We start from the raw sequence: 22,214 nt of genomic DNA on the forward strand, positions 1-22,214 counted from the left end.
TTTAAAACATTGCATTGGATTCTGTTCGTTTAAAGAAAATATTTCATATCCTTTTTCAAGTATTTCAAAGAGCAACTATAACAACTTTTTGTATTGCAATGCGAAAATAAAATTTATTGAATATTTAAGTTATTCTGACATTTTCACAGCAAAACGTTGCTAATGAATTTCAATTACTAAATAACATACTTTTCAGTAACTACTTCATATCATCTGTATTACTCAGAAGTAGACGAATAATAAAATAACGGTTGCGCTGAATTAAAAAGCATATGTAAGTAGTGAAGTGTCAGAATTAGGGCGATCGGCCCGGTTTTTAATAACCGGTTATAATCGGTTTTTTTGGTAAGGTCGGTTTCGGTTTTTTTGAAAAGCTCACATTTCGAATATCGAAGAAAGCGGGTTTTTATCCTCGAATAGCCGGATTTTTCTAAAAGTGTGTTTTAATGAGTTTTAATGTATTCAAAATTTTAAAAATATTCAAAATCCAAAAAAAAATAATTAAAACAAATACTCCAACTATTTTAGAAGACTTTTTATATTTAGAAAGTCTCACAAGTGAAAACTTAGTCAATGCTTTGTTTTCTATATGTCCTACAAATACACCAAGTAAAATATAATTTTCAATGTCTAGTTTTATAAAAACAAAAAAAAATCGAGATACGCCAAAGCATTTAAACTGTATTTTACTTATTCCTAAGAGATTATTTTACCTTCATAATGTCTTCAACTTTACTAACGTTAATCATCGGGTCTTATTTGTCCCAAATAGAAAATATATATTTTTTTTAAAAAAAAACTAACGTAGTTGTTGACATTTGAAATTAAATTAAAGTCATAAAATATCAAAAATATCAACCACTAATTTTTAAGAAAAATTCAATTTTAATTTCAAAATGGGTAACATTTTCCCGAAAACCTTATGAAGAATAAGAAAAAAAGTAGTTCAGCAAGTATGATAAAAAGAGACAGGTATATATAAGAGCTACCAAAGATAATATGTAGTGCTACTATTGTACGTAACAAAAGACTTTAAGTCCATACAAGTTTATAGATATTTTATGCGCCAATTTGTTTGCCAAACCTAACATAGTTGTTGACATTTGAAATGAAATAAAATTCATAAAATATCAAACATTCACTTTTAGAAAAAATTAAATATTAATTTCAAAATGGGTCAAATTTGAACCTTGTGAAGGATAAATGAAATAATCAAAATGGTTTTAATCACTATTATTTTAATAAATAACACTTTTTTTCTTCTTATTTCTAGGCGTTTTAATATTTTTCTATAAAACCGTTTAACCGGTTATTCTAAAAAAACCGAAACCGGTTTATTTTAAATTGCAATTTTTCGAAAAAACCGAAAACCGGCAGTCAGAATATTAGCATTTTAACTCATTAATTGGTAATGAAAGATTTTGAAGTCCGTTTTTGCTGTTTCAATAAAAATGTACATATATTCTTGATCAATTTGATCACTTTTTAATCTTTTTTAATCATTTCAATATATGTATGTAATTTGCTTTATTTTCATAATAGATTTTAATAACATTTACGATTTAATGTTTCTTCTATGGTTGCAGAACTATTGAATTTATTACCAGTTTTTGTCGAGTTCTTCCAGGTATTTATTTAGAGATGCATTCTTCGAGATTCTAATAGCATTCTAAGCCGTTTTATGGATTCTTTCGAACTCTAATAATACATGTAATTATATCTGATTTGTTAGTTTGAGATTCTTGAGAATAAATTAGCGATATGTTATCTGAGCATTGATAACAAATTTATCCTTGTGTTTGTGTTCACTATATCAAAAGGGTAACGATTGGGGGTGAGTGATCTGAAGATAATTCTAGCGACCGTTCTTCTAGACGGTTGAAGCATTTATCTGCAAGATAGATATTACTTGCTTAACGATAATCTTTACAAATATTACACATTAACTATATATTATAAATTTTACCCTATGTTTTTTTTAATTCCCTAAATTTTATTATATTTTTACTACAATTTAATTTTTATTACTCTTTTAAATACTTTGAATTTAATATTGTTTTTATGTTTAGGAAATAAAAAGTGAAGAAATTATTTTCTAATGTGGCTTTTTGTCTATTGTCCTTTATTAATATCAGTTTGATACATTGCGACCAGTCTCAATTAAAAATAATTGCGACTTACGGAGAAACCAATCTGTTTCATACTATAATCCCACGTTTACATAATATTTACTTCGCTTTTTGTTAAAACCCATCAGGTCACGTTTGTTATGCATTATTATGTTTTTCAAAACCGGCGCACAGTGGCTCAGTATGAAGTATATTTTCGTTAAATTTTATGTTTATACATGAGTTTTAAGAGCTATATGCTCGTTGAAGTGATTTTTGGAAGCGGGCCTTATAAGGGAGCTATAATTAATTATGGGCCATGAAATTAGGTGACATGAATTCAGTATATATAAAACTTATTTGAAGCAAAATTTGTGGAAATACCTATATAAATTAACCATTTACGACCGATAAAGTCCAATTTCGGGAGATCATTAGTATGGGTGCTAGGTGAAATAATGGACCAATTTCAGCCAGTTTCAATAGGCCGAAAAAATGTATGTACCAAATTTTATCGCAATATCTTCAAAACTGCGACTTGTACTTTGCGCCAATCATCTGAACAGGTATAATAAAAGTAGAAAAAAAATTGGGAGTAATTTCATTCAAATGAAAAAAGTGTTCAACAGACAGGTCAATAAATATATATGGGCTTAAAGAGGACACTTTGTGGCCTTTCTCCTGGTAGTAACATTTGTTTAACCACTTTTGACCCTAAGCACTTTTATTCCACTGAAATTAAAATTTTAAATCGGCGTTAACAAAAAGTTGGACTTTTGGCCGATGAAATTAAGTTCTGAGCCACCGTGCGGCGAATCAAAAACTTACAAAAAGTTTTTTGTCTTATTATTTTTCGCATGAACCATATCAACGTATGATTAATATTAATCAATTATAACAAGTAGACGCAAGCATAGTTTTTCTTAAATCCCATTTACACCAAACTCGAAATCTGGTTCGAATGAGATTTAGTTTTTTCATGAACTTCATGGGAATTAAACACAAATAAATATAAAATTATAAATAAAAAGTTTGTTCAGAGTTAAATGAAATGTATCGAAAGTAATTTTGAATAAATATTTACGGTTTTTTTTTGTTTGTCTTCTTTTACAGATTTAAAATTTACAATTTACAATTTCAATCGGATGAAGTGCAACAACGCATTACAGTTGATGGTCCACAGGTGGGGAATTGGTTTGCAGTGGCTTTTGTTAGCTGGACAGATCCAAACAATGATCGTATTGAACAACAAGGTAAAACCAAAAAACATAAACACACATACATACAGAGCTAAACATAAATGCAAATAAAATATATTCATTACATCCACTATCCCTGCTACCAACAACAGAGAGTCTTTACTAGTGTTTATAAAACGGTTAACCGAAAATCCGAGTTTTCAACGAAATTTCGGTTTGATTTTTGGTAAACCGGTTTATATCACTCGGTTAACCGATTTTTAAAATTTGGGACTAAAATCAATAAATCTCATGTTTTGATGAGTTTTTTATACACATTATATCAAACATTTGGTCTGATTTAAAACCTAAACTGCTGATATACAATATACAATATTTCGTTTACTTAAAAACTTTTTCAGAATTAATTGCACATAATGAAACTATGAAACATTAAAATTAAATTCCGCATAATTTTAGCAGTTTAGCATTTTTCATATTCTGTGGTCGTAAGGAAAAACTAGATAACTCCATTTTTTTGAAAACGCGAGAAAAATACACTTATGCCCAGTTTTTGACTTGTTATTTAAATACGTATTTAGTTAATTTCAACTTAAAATTAAGTTGTATTTAAATACAGTTTGAGTTTTTCAGTGCTTTTGTCTTATTTAAATAAGATAAAAGTATGGTAGCACTACTAAATATCAAAAATTTATCGATAGTTTTGCTTAAAACAGCTGTTCAACCAAAACAAAAATTGATACATTTTGCCCAATAAGAAATAAAAGTTTATTAAACAATAAAATTATTGGTAGGAAAATGTACAAAAGAATCTCCAATTGCCCCGCATCGGAATTGTAGTTTTTGCAAGACGCTTTTTTTAGCAAGACGCTGTTGTTTGTTTTTTTTTTTACTACAATAGAGTGAAAAAAACCAAACAACAAAAGTCAGCTGTCAAAAACATATGGTAGTTTATGAAACTTAAATAGAATTTAAATGACCAACGTCGGCCATTTAAGTATCATTTAAAAAAGCACTGAGAAACTCATTTTCGCATTTAAATAGAACTTAAATATAATTCATATTTAAATACGAAGTCAAAAACTGGCTCTTAACGTTTTAAACATAATTCACAAATTATTTAATATGAATTTATGTTATTATGCATGCGCATTAAACAAAACATAATTTTAAATGTTAATCATTTCTGGTTCCATTGAACTCATTTTTGGACATTAAAACCGAAAATCGACGTCAGTTACCTTGTTTTGGAATTAAGGCAACTTTAGAAATAATTTGTGAAAGAAACAAAAGCACGTTAATTTACCCGTTGTTTTACAACAAAATGGAGTTACCTAGTTTTTTAAAAAAATATTTTTTCTTTTTATTTTTATATCCATATCAAAAATAAGCAGAGTTTTATTTTTATTTTCTAAATTAAGAAAAAAAATTAAATTTTATCAAAATCGACCACGCCCACTGCCCATACAATCCAAATAGATTTTTTCGCATAAAATTGTTCCTATCCAAGTAAAAGAAATTTGGTACATATATTTTTTGAAACAAAAGAAGAACGCATGCCGAGTTTCAATAAAATCGGTCACGCCCAACGCCCACGAAACCCATACATAGATAAGAATTTTTTTGATATTTCGTTAATTATTCGACAAAAAAAATTTTAAGTTTTCATCCTGTTCCGAAAACTATTTTTTTTTAATCGAAACAAGACACTACAAACTTTCATTTTATTAAAAAAACAGCTTGGGGGAATGTCGAAATTTTTTTTTTAATGGAAAATCAAAAATAAAATAGTTTTTAGAAATTTATAGATTTGATAACGGTTTATGATATCCCCATAATTTTTTTTTATTTATGGAGAAATGTTTTTCAAATATGTTAAAGGTAGGTGGTATTATTAGGAAAATTATACATATGTATATAAACCACTGAATTACGTCAAAATATAAGTAAATTTTTGCTTAACACCCTTGCATGGACTTTACTTAAATTTTTTAAAAATAAAATTAAATTTTTCTTAAAACTATAAGTGTACATTTCATCTTTAAACATTTCTCTACAAAACTGCATCATTTGGTTTTTGAAATTGAGTGTTTGAAAAATTGACTTCTTGACACCAAAATCCCTCTGTGCGACATGGTAATAGACGAAACTGAAGACATTACTGAAACGAGTTTTTTTATCAGAGCTTAACGTAACTTAACTATTAAAGTATTCAAAATCTAAAAAAATCCGAAAAGGACTCCAAACTAAAAAAGAACTGAGAAATTGGATATTCGTAAGTAAGGCATGATAACTTTCGATTTCTCCAACATCTACGATCAGTGAGAGAGTGTTTTCAAGACAAGTTTTATGTGCTGTTTTTCTATAGCGAACGAGTGCTTTGAGTGGACGTTTTACATGTATTTTGTTTTTGTTACAATAACAAAACACATGTTAAATTTCCACTCAAAGCACTCGTTCGCTATAGAAAATCAGCACATTATTAAAACTAAAAAAAAATCGTTTAAACGGAAAGCATTTAAATTATATTCTTTTTTTAAAAGATTATTTCAAAAGATCTCCCTAAAATCCTAAAAAAAACTCACTTGTGTATATATTTATTGTTTTGTTGAATTGTTATGTTTTGTTTGATTTTTATGTTATTAAAAAAAGGTTTTAAAAGTAAACAAAATTCGTGTTTTTTTCAATATAAAACTTAAATAGAAATTATTTGGTTAATCGAATAATTTAAAACCCTATTGATTACTAATACGGGGGTCAGACGTCATGTATTGCTTGTGTATTGGGACATGTATTCGATACATATGGAATTCCATGTGTATGGCAAAATTCACGTTATACATACGATTCGTAATTTCCACGTTCAAACGTACATATGTAATTGCATGTGACATAACCTCTATTAGTTTATATGTTTGTTGTTTTTAACAATATATTTATTTAAAACATTTTAAAATCACAATACATATGAAATTTAGTTTGTTATTGTTAATGCAATGAAATTTAGTTTGTTATGATTTTTCTTTACTATTTTTTGTTTTGTTTTTTTATTTTGCACTCACACAGTGTTGTATTTCAAAATACAACACTGTTATACACACGAAAATAGAACATGCTCTAATTGCAAAAAATGTCACGAGTAATACACATGTATTTTACATACACAAAGTTTCATATGGATCACACGGTATGTACATGTTTACATATGGAAAAATGTCCCAATACATGGCATAAAACACAGTCATTAACATAATAAATATCAATATTTTTTTTACCAAAACTATTTTTTTCACATAAAAATTACTTTTCACTATTTGTTTTTTAATATTTATTTTAAAACTACATAGCTGACCACCCCGGTTTCGCCCGGTAGCTATTTACTAATGTTAGTTATTCAAGTTTTTCCAAAAAATGTCTATTATTAAGAAAAATGAGAAGTGAAAAGGAGCCAATATATTGAAAATTAAAATCTCCGAATTTTTGATTTTTTTTCTTTACAAACCATCTCCTGATAATTTCGAATTGAATACAAATCAGCCAAATCGCTCCAGCCGTTCTCACGTGATGCCATTACATACATGGACCATTTCATTTTTATGCTATTCGTCGCAGCCGAATATAGCTCTCTCCATCTTGTCTTTATGTATATATTTTTGTGATAAATTTACATGCATACATTTATTTCATGAACAGAAAACATCAGCTACAGTCTTATGAAAAGTGACAATAAAAATATTATTTAAGACGTCCCAAAACAAGCGATTCCTGCATCAACAATAGCAGTCACTGCTGCTGTAGTATCATGAAGAAAACCATAGGAGACTTTGTTGTTTGTATTTGGTTTATTCTGAAGAATAACAGTATTAACGGCAGAAAATCCTCGAAACATTTATTCACATTTAGATACGCATTAACACACTCATACACACAGATTCACACATACGAATAAGAAATATAATCCGTTTAAAGTTTCAACTTCATTAGTTAAAAATACTTCCACAAGGATTCCCACAAGGACAAAATTTAACCAATGCAACAAATATTTATATAGAGACATAGTGAGATTTAGTTTTAATGTGCTTAATAAATTCACAATTATTATTGTTATATTCACTGAAATTTATTATTGAGGGAATAAGCTGGTTCCTATGCGCATTTCACTAGTCGCTTAGGTCAGATTATCAGGAAACCTTTTCCCAAAGACAACAGGTAAGCTAAAGATATTATACAAATAAAACTATGGAGCGAATGAGAATTACTGACACTCAAGTTTTAATTGATATTCAATTATCAATAATTTCAACTTAAACGAAAATTATGCAAAATCATCATAAATAAACTTTTATAAGGAGAAATTTCAGATAATGACATTTAATATCATTCTTCATACATACATATGTGATCGATTCATTGTTTTAATTGAAAAAATACAGAAATCTATTTTCATATACATACATAAATATATTTATGTATCATATATGATGACAATTATATTAATAACTTCAACACTTCAGAGCATCATGTTTTCTTACTAATTTTCGCATGCTGAATATGGGGAACCTGGTTAGATGCGGCTGAATACTATGGAAAATATTTCATTGAAATATAATGGAGGAATTTGATAATAGCGACGCTCACTCAATTAAAAAAATTAAAGATACATATTTTAAAAAAGAATAATATTAAAAGCCAATTAGCATTTCTGTGCTCAAATTACATCTTTATTTCTGAAACAGGTTTTTGCGTAAATAAAAATAAAGGCGACCTTTTTTTTGGAAAATTTTCACTCCTTGTGGTGGTTCAACGCACTTGAAAGAAAACGCACACGAAATATTGGAAATATTGGTACCGTTTTGATAAGCTTAAGCCTTTGCATCGTGCAGGTTTTAAAAATCTAAAATTTTTAGTGCATATTTTCTCTCTTTATAGTGCATATTATAAGAGCATATTTTTAATTTTTTAGTGCATGAAAATCCTTGCCTTGGTTATTATTTATTTGCACTTTGGGATGCTAATAGTTCTTAAATGCTTTTAAAATAAATTATTGGAAATTCAGTTTTTCAATTAAGTACTTTATACAATCCAGTAACTTTAAGCATTTATTTTCTACTGCACTTTACCCAGTCGGAGGAAGGTTTGTTTACAAACAATCGGTTATTCGACTGTCTATCAGATGTGTTTTTAATGCACTATTTAAGGATTTGACAATTAGCTTCCGCTTAGGAGACATGAAACTACGTACATGTTAAAACAACTAGTTATGTAGCTAATCAAGTAACCAGTTTGGTAGCTAATAACTCTATGATATGCGAATCCAATGCGCTGACTACTTGGGACCAGTCTAATGTCCATTTGTAATCTATGTAGGTCCAATTGATAACCTGCTTAGGAGATGATCATGTTAAAATAACTAGTCACGTAGCAACTTTTGTAACTAGTGGTCCACCTAAATGAAAGTCCCGTACAGCATCTTCTCAAGCGAATTACAAATATGTACATATACGTAAACTAACCTTTTGACACAAAACTAGAAATGGTAATTGGCAAAATAAATACTACTCAAACAGCAAATATGAAAATAAATTTAACAAGTTGGAGTACTATAGGTGCTATGTTCACTTTTTATGAAATTTTAGATTTTAATACAAAACGTATGCAAAAGTGCTAAGTTCATTTTGCGGTAGGCAAACGTGGAAAGTCCATAATGCTGTTATTATATCAGTCAATTGGAATTCAGTATAACTACATTATTAAGTACATATATGTACTAATGTCGATTTAGCAATCGATATTGTGCCATCGATTTTTCGATAGCAAATGGAAAACAAATTTCCACAACGACATATCAAACAAATAATTTTCGTAGTGGACATTTTTGTTCCACATGCCAAAAGCTATCGAAAAATTGATGACACAATATCGACAAATTTTTTTTAAAACTTAAAACTGTGATTGTTTGTCATCATTACTCATATAAATACCAAATAAGTGATAAAGCTGCATTAACGCATTTAAAAAATATTTAATATAAATGATTTTATATCTGCAAATTTTGTGAAAAGGGACTTATCACGATATTCGGCATTACCTTTGTCTGTATAAAGGTTTCGCTTATATTTCGACCGATATTTCATATAACGAGTAGAGGAACATAGAAGGAGTAGTCCTATTTTTTATAAAATTTGGTATTTGAATAAATATCGGGACAAGAACTCACATAACTCCCACATATTCTGAAATTTAAAAGAGCAAGGGTTTTTTTTTAAATTATTGTAGCATATCAGTAACTTTGTCATAATTATAATTATACGGATTGTATATATTCCGCCGTATTTATTTTAATCCAACCATTAATGCATCACAATTATGCTTTAAATAAAATTTATGTTATTGCAATTGCTTTCCAACTAAATCAAGGTAAAGGGGTAAATTTAGTATACATATTGTTACGTTTTTACCTTTTAAAAACGTGGTTTATTTCCATTAAATAAACCACATACTTTTAGGGATGCCAAACGGGACTGGGTTTTACAAATCCCGGGATTCGGGATTTTAGAAATGTAAATCCCGGGATCCCGGGATTTTTCGGGATCCCGGGATTTTTCGGGATTTCGGGATTTTTCGGGACTTCGGGATTTTAATTAAATGTCAAAAAACATCAAGTTCAAAAATAAAAACTATTTATTTCGTTAATACACTAAGTAGAAATATAACAAAGCAAAAACTAATGGATTGAATTAATATATATATAAAGTATTGAGGAAACCGGGCTACATTTGTACCTAGTCCCCATACATGGTCCCCTTCAGAAAATGACTTTAACATTCATAGTTGTCTTATAATAATTAATATAGTAATTAAATTGAATAAACAAGTTGCATATGAAAATTAATCTTTCTACCAACTCTTGTGAGGGCCAGTCCATAATAATATAACCTCTATATCAGAAAATATTTTATTGTCAATAAATAATTTATATATAATGATATTAACATAAATTTCATTCATTCATAAATACTGATTCAAGTCCCCATAGAAGACCAAAACTACATATTGATGGTGGGTATAAAAGATGAATATACCACTCTTAGTTGTTTTATATTAGTATTATAAGTATGCTGAAATTTAGCTTTCTAGGTTTCATCCTAAAATATTAAAAAATCTCGTAATTTTCAGGATTTTTTAATCCCGAAAAATCCCGGGATTGTTTTTCACAAATCCCGGGATTCGGGAAATCCCGATCCCGAAAAATCCCGGGATTTTCGGGATCGGGATTTCGGGATTGGCATCCCTACATACTTTTGATTGCAAATAAAAAACAAATAATGTGCTGTTTTTCTATAGCGAATGAGTACTTTGAGTGGAAATTTAACATGTGTTTTTTTATTGTAACAAAAACAAAATACATGTAAAACGTCCACTCAAAGCGCTCACTCGCTATAGAAAAACAGAACATTAGTAGTTTACAATTTGTAGCAACTCTTTATTTATTTAAAATGTACAACAACAACAACAGTTCAAATAGTCACTCAGTGTTTTTATACACGTTTATAAATTCGCAGAAATACATACACTTTATAATATACAAGTATACACTGGTAGTGCAGTTGATGTCTTTACTTAACGATGCTTCAAACTAGACTCAATCTTTTAGTGTTCTCACGGCCAATTTACATGCAATACATTACCATCTAGAAAGCACTATTTCTACAATGATCATCAAACTAGAATACTCGAATTCTAGAGCTTTCGATGTTAATCATTAATCATTTAGTGTTGTCATTACAAATAATACTGAACTCCAAGCTTTTATTCAATGTTATGTGTTCCACAGCAATGTTAACAATACCCACAGATATGTTAAAGTTTCAAAGGCACTGCTGTTTGAGAGGCATTATACAACTTTAAACCAGCCGTTAAAACAGTTATATTTAAATTCAAGTACAATTTCGTAACTATATATTAGTACTTAAGCTGGGTTTCCGCATACACTGTAATCGGCGCCGATAACGAAAACTGAAACTGGAAAATGTTGGTGTTCGTCACCGCACAGTGTTGCTAATTTTGAGATAGCGGCCAAAAGTATATTTTTTTGCCGGCAATTTTTAATTTTAAATACTCATATTAAAGCTAACACCTGAGAACCTCAGAAGCCAAAAATTCAGGTCTCTATGTAAACATTTTCCCTATAAACAGGGTGATTCAATATGCACCTTTTTATTATCTGACTGAAACGTAGGATTTTGTAATAAATTTTGAAAATTCAATCACTTATAACTTTTTATTTACAAAAGGAATTTTTATGAAATAAACGGTTTTCGTTAAAATCGTTTCATAGCTTTAATTTTAATGCAGATATATGTTTTCCACAATTTTGAAATCGCTTTTATATTATTTTTAAAAATGTGTTAAATTTTACATAAATTTAAGGTTTGATGGAATAGAACCTTAAGGAATTCCTAATATTTCGTAAAAAACTTAGTGCCATTTTAAAGTACGTACTTTCTCCTTTATTTACACATGCATATCGTTTTGCGCTTTTTTGCTCTTTTTGAGCTTGATCAATATTTCTGACTTAAGTCTGATGTTTATACTCTATACCACCATACATATTGTATAGTATAAATGCATCCTTGTAAACAAAGTTCAGGTCGCAATTTTGCAGATATTTCGACAGAATTTGATACATACAATTTTTTCGGACCAATGACGAAGCCTATTGAAACTGGCCATTATTTCACCTAGCCCCCATACAAATGCCTCCCGAAATTGGACTTTATCCGTCATAAATGTTTAATTAATAGAGGTATCTACACAAAATTCCTTTCCAAATAAGTTTTATGTATACGAAAGTCATGTCTCCTAATTTTATGACGATCGGTTCATAATTAGTCATAAGCTCCCATATAAGACCCGCTTCCGAAAATTACTTTATCGATCATAAATCTCTCAACAATTTTGGTACAAACATAAAATTCAACACAAATAACTTTCATGTAGACATAAATCACACGACCAAATTTCATGGCGATTGGTCCATAATTAGTCATAGCTCCCATATAAGGCCCGCTTCCGAAAATCACTTCAACGAGCATAAATCTCTTAAAAATGCTGGTAGCTACACAAAATTCAACACAAATAACTTTCATATAGACATAAATCACATGCCTAATTTCATGGCGATCGGTCCATAATTAGTCATAGCTTCCATACGAGGCCCTTTTCCGAAAATCATTCACGAAAAAAATTATTGAAATTTTAAAGAAAAATGATTTTGCTCATTTTCTTAGTTTAGGGTATTATATCGTCGATCATGACCGACCATACTTTCATACTTGTTATTATTATAACTCTTTACTACTATTATTAAATTTATTAAATTTTATTGGAAAATAAAATATTTCTAATAATATTTTTTTTTAATTATTCGACAAAATCTGAGTCCATCTTTTTGTCGAAGGCTTTTATGTTATACAATACAATAAATAAATAAATAATAAATTTTTTGTTATAAATTTCATATGTAAATTGCAAAAAAATGTCTTACTTAAATTATGGCTAATAATTCTTAAGAAAATAACTATCAATTTTCTAGGCATCGTTACTAAGTTCCGCCACAACAAAAAATATACAAACTAATATACCAAAATAAGGGCAAAAAAGTCACCTATCAAAAAAAAAAATTAATTTTTCATGTGAATATATGGATTTGTTTGTCTATTTACCATAATCACAATTTGTTCACACACACATGCTCTCTCATATAAACGGATACAAATTTGTAAACATTTTAAATTTCATTACTGTTGTACATTTCTTACATGTACACATCTGTGTATGTAAATGTGTATACATACCCAGCAGAACTTGGTAACTGTCCCAAACTAGTGATTTTACTAGTTCCATAAGTAATTATTATGAACTAGTTATTTTAACACTTGCATGTCCTAAGGACATTTTGATTATAATAAGACTGTATGATAGCTGGTCCAAACATGTACGGACATTCCAATAACCGATTGCTTGTAAACAAATCTACCTCCGACAATTCTCCAAGAGATTACTTCTGATCTTTAAAATAACTACTTCCTATAGTGCAATTAAAAATAAATGTTTAAAGTGACTACACTCTAGGTTACTTAGAGACATTGAAGTAACAATTGTCTTCATGCTAGATACATGGGATGTCAGTATACTTAAGCAAAAAAAATAAACTGTATGAGAATTAGATCAACACAATTTGCATAAAACCAGTTTGTACGAATTACTCACAAAGAAGTGCAATACAAAATTAACGCTTAAAGTGACTACACTCTAGATTACTTAGAGACACTTAAGTGTCTTAACGCTAGATTACCTGGAATGTATAAAGTAAACAATTGAGTTTCCTATGCACTACAAAGAGCACATAAGTGTCAAATGTCCCAAAATATATAAATTGTTGTCTGCCAAGTGATCAGACATTATTGACAATTACTGTCTGTATGGGATACATTGACAACATGCTTAACTGCTGGGTACATACACAATACGCAATAAATGGAGACGGATTCTTTTCTTTGAGTGCGTAAAGTAGAGAACGTCATCTTTTATAAAATTGGATGAGAGATGACAGCTGTAAATGAAAATATGTATTTTACACAAAATAAGAAGCTTAACCCAAAAAAATGCAAAAAGTAGAGTTGAACTGTGATGAAACTTTGGCAAAAACACTTTGAAGCATTTTTCGGTGTTCAACAAAATCTGGTATACGAAAATATACACAAATTTATTCAAGTATAAATGAAAAAAAAGAACAAATCCCATAATTTCAATGTAAATCCAAAAGAAAATACATAGATACATACATACATATGTTTTTATGTATGTATGTGGATTCGTGTCATCATCTAAAAATACATACGTATGGATGTATGTAAGTTTTAACCCACAAAACTCTGACAAGTAATTTAAGTAACATGTAATGGAAACAAATTAATTAACAAATTAACTCAAAAAAATCGTAAAAGTTAGTTCAAACAATTTATTTTAACTCTTTTATTCGATTTAAAGTCTCTAAAGTTGCTCTCAAAAGGCATCATGCTTGATATCAGTAGTCGAGATGATAATAAATTTCAAAATTATCCAATATTTCCTTAAAAACTTATTACGTTTATTACATATCGAAATATTTATCGTAGAACCAAAAAATATTCTGGGTTCTTGTACAATTTTAAGACGATCCAGCTATGTCTGTCCGTTGTAGAGCCTACAGGGAAGGACTTAGGGGAATGAAATTTCTCCAAATATTCTTTGGTGATCAGAAATGTTTGGTATTGAAAATGGGCAAAACCGGTCCAGTAGAATCAGAGTTATAAATGTTTTTTATATTCGTGGTGGGTATATAAGATTTGGCACAGCCTAATATAAGACTCTTACTTGTTAGTATTTATTATTGTGTATCCTAATCTTAACAGTGCACAGTGGAGCAGAATCGAAATCTGGTATTTCCATACGGCTGGTCCGATCGGGATAAAATTTTACGTGCATTCGAATTAAGATATTAAAGCATTCGAATTTAAGTTATTAAAATGGGCCATACAAATGCTCCAGGGGCGTCGATATGGGGGCTCAAAGTAGGGTGCCATTTTTTTGTTTCCAATCGGCTAGGTCTTCAAAAAACATGCATGCGTGTGCTATTTATCTCTTCTAATTTTCGAATTATAGGCATTTAAAAATTTAAATTTTAAAATTTGGCCATACCTTGGCCCGCTCTTTTAAAATTATAGGGCGTAATTTTGGACCGAACCACCTAGATTTTTTTTGTTAGTTAGAAAACTAAATTAGTAATAATATACAAAAGATTTGATGTCAATATCTATTATGGATCCAAAAATATACGATTTTCAATTTAAATATTAAAAAAATAGTAGATTTTTGTTGTTTTTTGTGCGAAAAGGTGACTTAATTCTTTTTTTATTAAAAAAAAACTTTCTTTAAGAACATATGAGCAGAACAAAAGGTACTTTTTCGCATTTTTTCAAAAATTGGTTTTTTGGAATTTTTGTAAAATTTTGGGTTGAAATCTTTTTTTACTAAGTAAATGGGTTCTAAATGTTTGCTTAACAAAACGTACAACACTAGTATAAAACGAAAAAAAAAATTATTTAATTTCAATGTATAATTTGTTTATATATTAGATCAGGATTAAAAACATTCATTTAAAAATTTATCGTTAAAAAAACACATAAAAAACATACTTTTCAATTTTGTTTTTTACAAAAGGTAGTTTTTTTCTTTATTTTTTAACAAACGGTTCTTTTTTTGATATTAAAATTGTTTTATATCAAACATAATTAACATTTAATGTGGTGACTTATGCCAGTTAGATGTATCTATTGTTAAGTAAGAAACTTGTTACCATTTTCAGGTTCATGCAGTGTTTTAAGGGGGCGAAATAAATAAAACTCATTTTCCCAAAAATTTTAAATGTGCGAAAAAGTACCTTTGTTCTGCGGCTCCTCATATAACAATTTTATGTTTTTCTGTAAGGTATCTTTACGGAGAACATTTTGGTATAAAAAACATGTAAAATTTTTCAAATATGTCGCCCCTACGCCCTTCGGAATTTGACCTATTTTTTATCAAAAATTCAACTTTGGGCCACATGTTCTAAAAAAACGTACCTTTGTTCTGCGGCTCCTCATATAACAATTTTATGTTTTTCTGTAAGGTATCTTTACGGAGAACATTTTGGTATAAAAAACATGTAAAATTTTTCAAATATGTCGCCCCTACGCCCTTCGGAATTTGACCTATTTTTTATCAAAAATTCAACTTTGGGCCACATGTTCTAAAAACCAAAGCTGTGATCAGAAAAAAAGGCAGCTATAGGCAAAATTGTAAAAATACAATTTTTGGTATTTTCGCTCCAATTTTTAGGCCTTTATGTTTTTCTGTAAGGTATCTTTACGGAGAACATTTTGGTATAAAAAACATGTAAAATTTTTCAAATATGTCGCCCCTACGCCCTTCGGAATTTGACCTATTTTTTATCAAAAATTCAACTTTGGGCCACATGTTCTAAAAACCAAAGCTGTGATCAGAAAAAAAGGCAGCTATAGGCAAAATTGTAAAAATACAATTTTTGGTATTTTCGCTCCAATTTTTAGGCCTTTGACCTTTTGACAAGTTTTTTTGCACCTTGTTATTTAGAATGACAAATTACATATTCATTGAGTTTCTAATACTTAGATTCAAAAATATGCCATCTAAAATTAAGTGTACAAAAATATTGGACTTTTTCTAACTAAAAATTTTTTTATAAATTTTCTTAATATTTTATTCAACACAAGTCATTGGTTCTGAGTCAGAACTTCTGACTCAGTCACATTAAGAAAGAAGTGCAAAATTTTTGAAGGACGGAGTTTTAAAGTGGCATATTTTAGGAAATAGGAAACAAAAAAATTGCGCGTATTTAAAAATTTTACATGTCGAAGGTACCCTATTTTGAGCCGCCCCTGGATCATTTTAATATCTTAAACTCGAATACTCCTTGGCTACGCCCACTTCAAATTTTATCACGATCAAACCAGCCGTTTAGAAATGCCAGATTCTTTCCAAAAAATTTTGATTCTATCCCACTGTGCAGTGGTATGTTAAGAGACGTATGATTTTAACCTGATAGTATAATTTTCAAGATATTTATATGTGATTTAAAGCGAGAGTGGAATTTATATAATTTCAATGATGAAATGATTTTAAAGAGCCTAAAAATTATTTATTTGGTATGGATGTTTGGGAACTTATAAAAACAACTCAAACTCGTTATACCACAATATACTACATATTTGTTGGTAAAAACATTTTGATTAATTTTACAGATTCTTGGACAATTCTACCATTTTAATTTCAAAGAACGCAGTATCCAGTAATATCTCATTTTGATATGAACATTAACATATGACAAGGTTAAACTCTTGACATAATTGGTATAAGTATAAGTAATTCCGAAATATAGTTTACAAAGAAGTTTTGGATATAAATTTATTTAATTAGCTATTTTTTACTTTAAGTCTTTCTCACATCAATAAATATTGGTATTTACTAGGGTATTCAATCGATTAACCGTTAATCGGTTAACCGATTAATTTTGGACGGTTAACTGTTCAAATAATTTAAAATCGCCGATTTTCAAATAACAAATAAACCGATTAACCGATTAACCGAAATTCCTTTTTTTGCACTTTAACATATTTTTTTGTTTTTATTTTTCCGTTTTAATTCCAATACAAATGTGAAATTAAAATTACATATTTTTCGAACATCAAAGAAACATGTTTATTTAGTATAACAACTGTATTTACATGTATTTGAAACTTTGTTTGTATTTACATGTATAGACGAAACTTTTTTTTGAAAGGAGTCTTTTATCAGAACTTAACGAAAATATTAAAAGTATTCAAAATCTAAAACAATCCAAAAAGGACTCCAATGGTATAACGAAGGATTTTATATTCTTAGATAAAACTAAAAAAAAAGAACTGAGATAAAAAGAAAGAAAAAAGAAAAAAATCGTTTAAAAGGAAAACATTTAAATTATATTTTGTTTAAAAGATCATTTCAGAAGATCTCACTAAAATCCTAAAAAACTCACATGTGTATACAAATAGGATTTTAAATACCATATTTGCTATTATTTTTGGTTGAATTGTTATGTTTTGGTTGTTTTTTATGTTTTTGTACACAAAATTCGTGGTTGTATTTTTAATTTAAAATTAAAATAGAAATTATTCGGTTAATCGATCTATAGCTCGCGTTTATGGTCACAGTATCATGTCCATTTTATATATGAATGTTGGTATATTTTAAAAAATACATATTGGAGTAAGGTATTCATATACACACCTAGTTTTAGTACATAAACACATTTCAGAAACATTTCAGAGTTTATCGCAATTAAGAGCAATTACACACACATTTAATTATGGTCTCTAAACATTTCTCTTCATTACAGGTCTTGCTGCCTCATGTGATACATTGTTGTTAGCTGAAATGTCGGTGTCACGTTTCCAACCGATTATCATAAATAATGGTCAAGTGCATAATAGCACTCTAACGAGCAACAGTGATGAGAAAAATACGACCACCAATGGCAATATCAGGACACAAACGGCTGAGAATGCACAACAACATCACAGCCATCAACAAGAGGAGCAACCACAACAGCAACAACAACCACTGAATGTTATTAACAATGTCAAAAATTCCAACAATTCAACTTTGTTGTCTGACGTTGATAGAAATGAAACAACGACAACAACAAGAGCAACAACGGAAACTAATACAGCAGTACCTAAAATAGCTTCTATAACTGAAATGTACACGCAAACACCATCATCAACTTTGACCACCCAATCCCCAAATACTGCATCATCTTCACCGTATACATCTGCATCTGCAACGACCTCAAAATCATATAGTAAAATGAACATGAACAATAGAAGCAGTTCCACTGAAACCACAAACAATGAAATCATTTACAAATTCTATGTGCCTCGTAACATTGGAGTAGCCACCGCACGCATCACATTTGGCCAAGTGTGTTCACATTGTCCCGATGTCGGCTTTCATATACAGGCGAACGCCTTCCCCAGCATTGGGACAGAGACTGAGAAGAGTCATGAAAGTAATTACATACACAGCACTATTATTAAACCAAATCAAACAGGAGAAATATCTATTGAGTTTTATGTGCAACCCATGACTTGGCATTATGCCCTGCTAAAGTTTGTCAGCCAAAGGAGTTTAATGGTTAATTCACTTTTAGGTCAGACACGACCAGAAGCCAAACAAAACGAACAAGTGCGTCTGAGAAACATGGAGCACTTGTATAGAGTAAAGCGGCACGAAGGTAATGAGAACTCCACTTGGTACAATTTGCCATTTGTGATGCAAATTGATTACCATGAACCATTGGACGTAGACCAAAAAAGTGAGAGTAAAGAAAATGCACACAAACACGACGAAATGGAAAATGAGTATGCCAGCGAAAACTATGAGAATGAGACAAATTCTAATATTACGCAAACTGCAGGATCCAGCAAAACATGGGACCCCAAACTATTTCGCGACATGGAGTTTTATCCACTCCTAAGGCAAACCTATCGGGAGTTCTTTATGTACGACTATGATTTGGTACCCGATGAAAATGGCACAGTACCAACGGTGTTAAATCTAACTGCCGGTATGCCGGCCGGATTTGCCTTCGATGTGGGTGAAGTGTATGATATAGGCGGTACTTTATCCTTCGCAGTGTCCATGAAACATGGCAATAAAGCTTCGAGTCCAGAGGCTGTGAAAGCAATGCCTTCTATTCCCAGCACGAGTGAACGCAGTGGAATCCTAGCGGAGAAACTCATAGGCAGTCCCAATGTCGGTACAAACAATGACAATGATGGAGAGAACGGCAAGGGCAAATCGAACAGTAAAAACTTGCCTCGCAGTAATCAAACAATCATTGTTTGCATGAATCTTGGTGAACCCGGTGAGCCTACATGGCCCGATAAGTGTCGTTATGGACGTCGATTGCTACCTGCGTCGAGCATAGTCAATAACACTGACTCGAATACCAGTACAGGCTTAATTCATGTGCCTTTTCCTGAAAGTGGTCAATGGTATGTCACCATGGGCCTATATTGCCATGGTGCCGAGACAGCTTCTCGTGCTACTATCATTGATAGCGTCAAAGAATTTGTCAAGAAATTTGCCCACATGTTGGACTACATGCCACAGCCATGTGCTTGTGCGTCGAAGCTTCCACGATATCGACACTGCGTCAATGACCCCAACTGCCTGGGTGCAATGAATGAAACTGAAACCCTAAAAATCAAAGAGTGCCTTATGGATTCAAAATGTACCTCAAATCATCTTGAGATGACACAAAAATTTGAAGTCCACCACAAATTCGCAACTGAGCAGCACTTTGCCCTCGATAACTGTAGCACATCGGTGGTATTTACCATTTCATCGAGTCCCTGTGTAGCTGGACGATGTGGTCGTTATGGTCGTTGCTATCATTATATGTCTGGTGGCTTCGTTTTCTCCACCTGTGTTTGCATGAAAGGCTACCGGGGTTGGGACTGTACAGAAGACTCTCAAGTACCTTCCAGTATATCCATTCTAATGGCTTCTCTCCTACTAACACTTAGCAATCTTCTGTTTTTCCCTAGTATTTACGTAGCCGGTCGCCGGCAATTCTACACCGAGGCCGTAATTTATTTCTTTGCCATGTTTTTCTCAATATTCTATCACGCCTGCGACTCTGGCGAGGACGAATACAGTTTTTGCCTAGTCAAAATTGGTGTGTTGCAATTTTGTGATTTCTACTGTGGACTACTGGCTATTTGGGTCACACTGGTGGCCATGTCTCATGTCCGGCAACAGTTTGTCTCACTACTCCATATGCTGGGAGCCATACTTCTGGCATTTGGAACAGAGCTGAATAAACAGAGTCTCTGGGTATTTCTCGCCCCTGCTCTTACGGGTATTTGTCTTATATCGGCCAGCTGGGGAATGCGTTGTTACAAGTCTCGCAAGTGGTTTCCGGCTCGCAGATATTTAACGGTCTACATGCCATTGGGTACAGTTCTTGTGATGGTGGGCCTAGTTTGTTATGCATTCTTGCAAACGAAACAAAACTATCACATAGTCCATTCCGTTTGGCATATGGTAATGGCATTGAGCATCTTATGTCTCTTGCCCTCACGTAAATCGTTCATACCGAAGTGCTAGCATTCGCCTTATACCCGCGAATTCTTGCTCACCGAGCAGGAATTCTACATGTGAACTTTAGCTCTACACTCTGGGTGGCTATAGCACAGTTATACGAAACTATGACCAACATTACGACCATTTTTTGCAACTTTTCGCTACCCACTACAACGACCACAACACCAATATGCCACTTTGCCCTATCACCCGATAGTTTTCGGTAGCTGTCAGTGTATTCATCAACATCACCATCGACGCCGTCGTCATAGTTATAGATCTAGTTGTAGTTATTAATCTAAGAAACCTTATCATCTACTATTAGTTACACTTACTGATTAAAGATAAATACATATATATTTTTGTTTGTAGTGTCTGCAACTATTTATGTTAATGTATGAAGTAATGAAAAACAAAGGTAACAATCAGCCTTATCATGTAAGGCGTAGTCGTTTTACCACAACGACAGTTTTGTACTAGATTAATGAAACAGGTTGAATAATTTCTTTAATCTAGTACGAAACTGTCGTTGTCGTAAAACGACTACGCCTTACATGATAAGGCTGAATATATATTTGGCTGTGCCGAATCATACCCTTTACCTTAGTATACATATGTAGGTGTACTAAAATAAACATTTAAAATAAGATTTGTTGGTGACAAATGTTTTCTTTATTTCAGTAAAAATTTTATTTTGATGAAAAAATATTTTTTTATTACTTAATTGTAATAGCAAAATTCTCAGTTCCGAACCCAATACATATAATTCCAACAAAACATTTAATAAAAATTTTAATTCTAAACAGATAGTCCGAAGAAGTTTATTATACATATATGTATATCACATTTGAAAGATTACATGGAATCTACTACTTGATGTCTCCAAAAATACCTTTTTTTTTTGCTAATAGTGGATCCAAATCTTCTCTAATATTTTTTATTAACAAATCAATATTTTGTTCATAAAATCAGTAATGTCAGAGTCAAACTTATTTGTAACATTTATTGGTGAAAATATTATTTACCATAGAATAAAATATACACACGTAGATACGTTACCGAGAGGGATAAATCTAAATCTTGCAAAAACATAATTCATGCAAATCATTTGTTGTTGTGTGAGCCATAAAAATTGGGAAAGATATTTAATATATTTTAC

At 30.7% G+C, this 22,214-nt stretch overlaps 1 protein-coding gene across 3 annotated transcripts in view; it reads left to right on the forward strand.

Moving 5' to 3' along the window:
• The window catches only part of LOC135963235 (uncharacterized), a 65,649-nt gene extending 44,213 nt beyond the window's left edge, over positions 1-21,436 (forward strand). For all 3 annotated transcript variants that reach the window (XM_065515003.1, XM_065515004.1, XM_065515005.1), the window contains exons 4-5: positions 3,222-3,361; positions 18,303-21,436. In XM_065515003.1, the coding sequence (XP_065371075.1) occupies positions 3,222-3,361; positions 18,303-21,079 (2,917 nt within the window). In that variant the 3' untranslated portion in view covers positions 21,080-21,436. The remainder of the gene's footprint in view (positions 1-3,221; positions 3,362-18,302) is intronic.
• Positions 21,437-22,214: the final 778 nt, after the last annotated feature.

This window comes from Calliphora vicina, chromosome 1, assembly GCF_958450345.1.
Source record: "Calliphora vicina chromosome 1, idCalVici1.1, whole genome shotgun sequence".
In the NCBI taxonomy this organism is placed as follows: Eukaryota; Metazoa; Arthropoda; class Insecta; order Diptera; family Calliphoridae; genus Calliphora; species Calliphora vicina.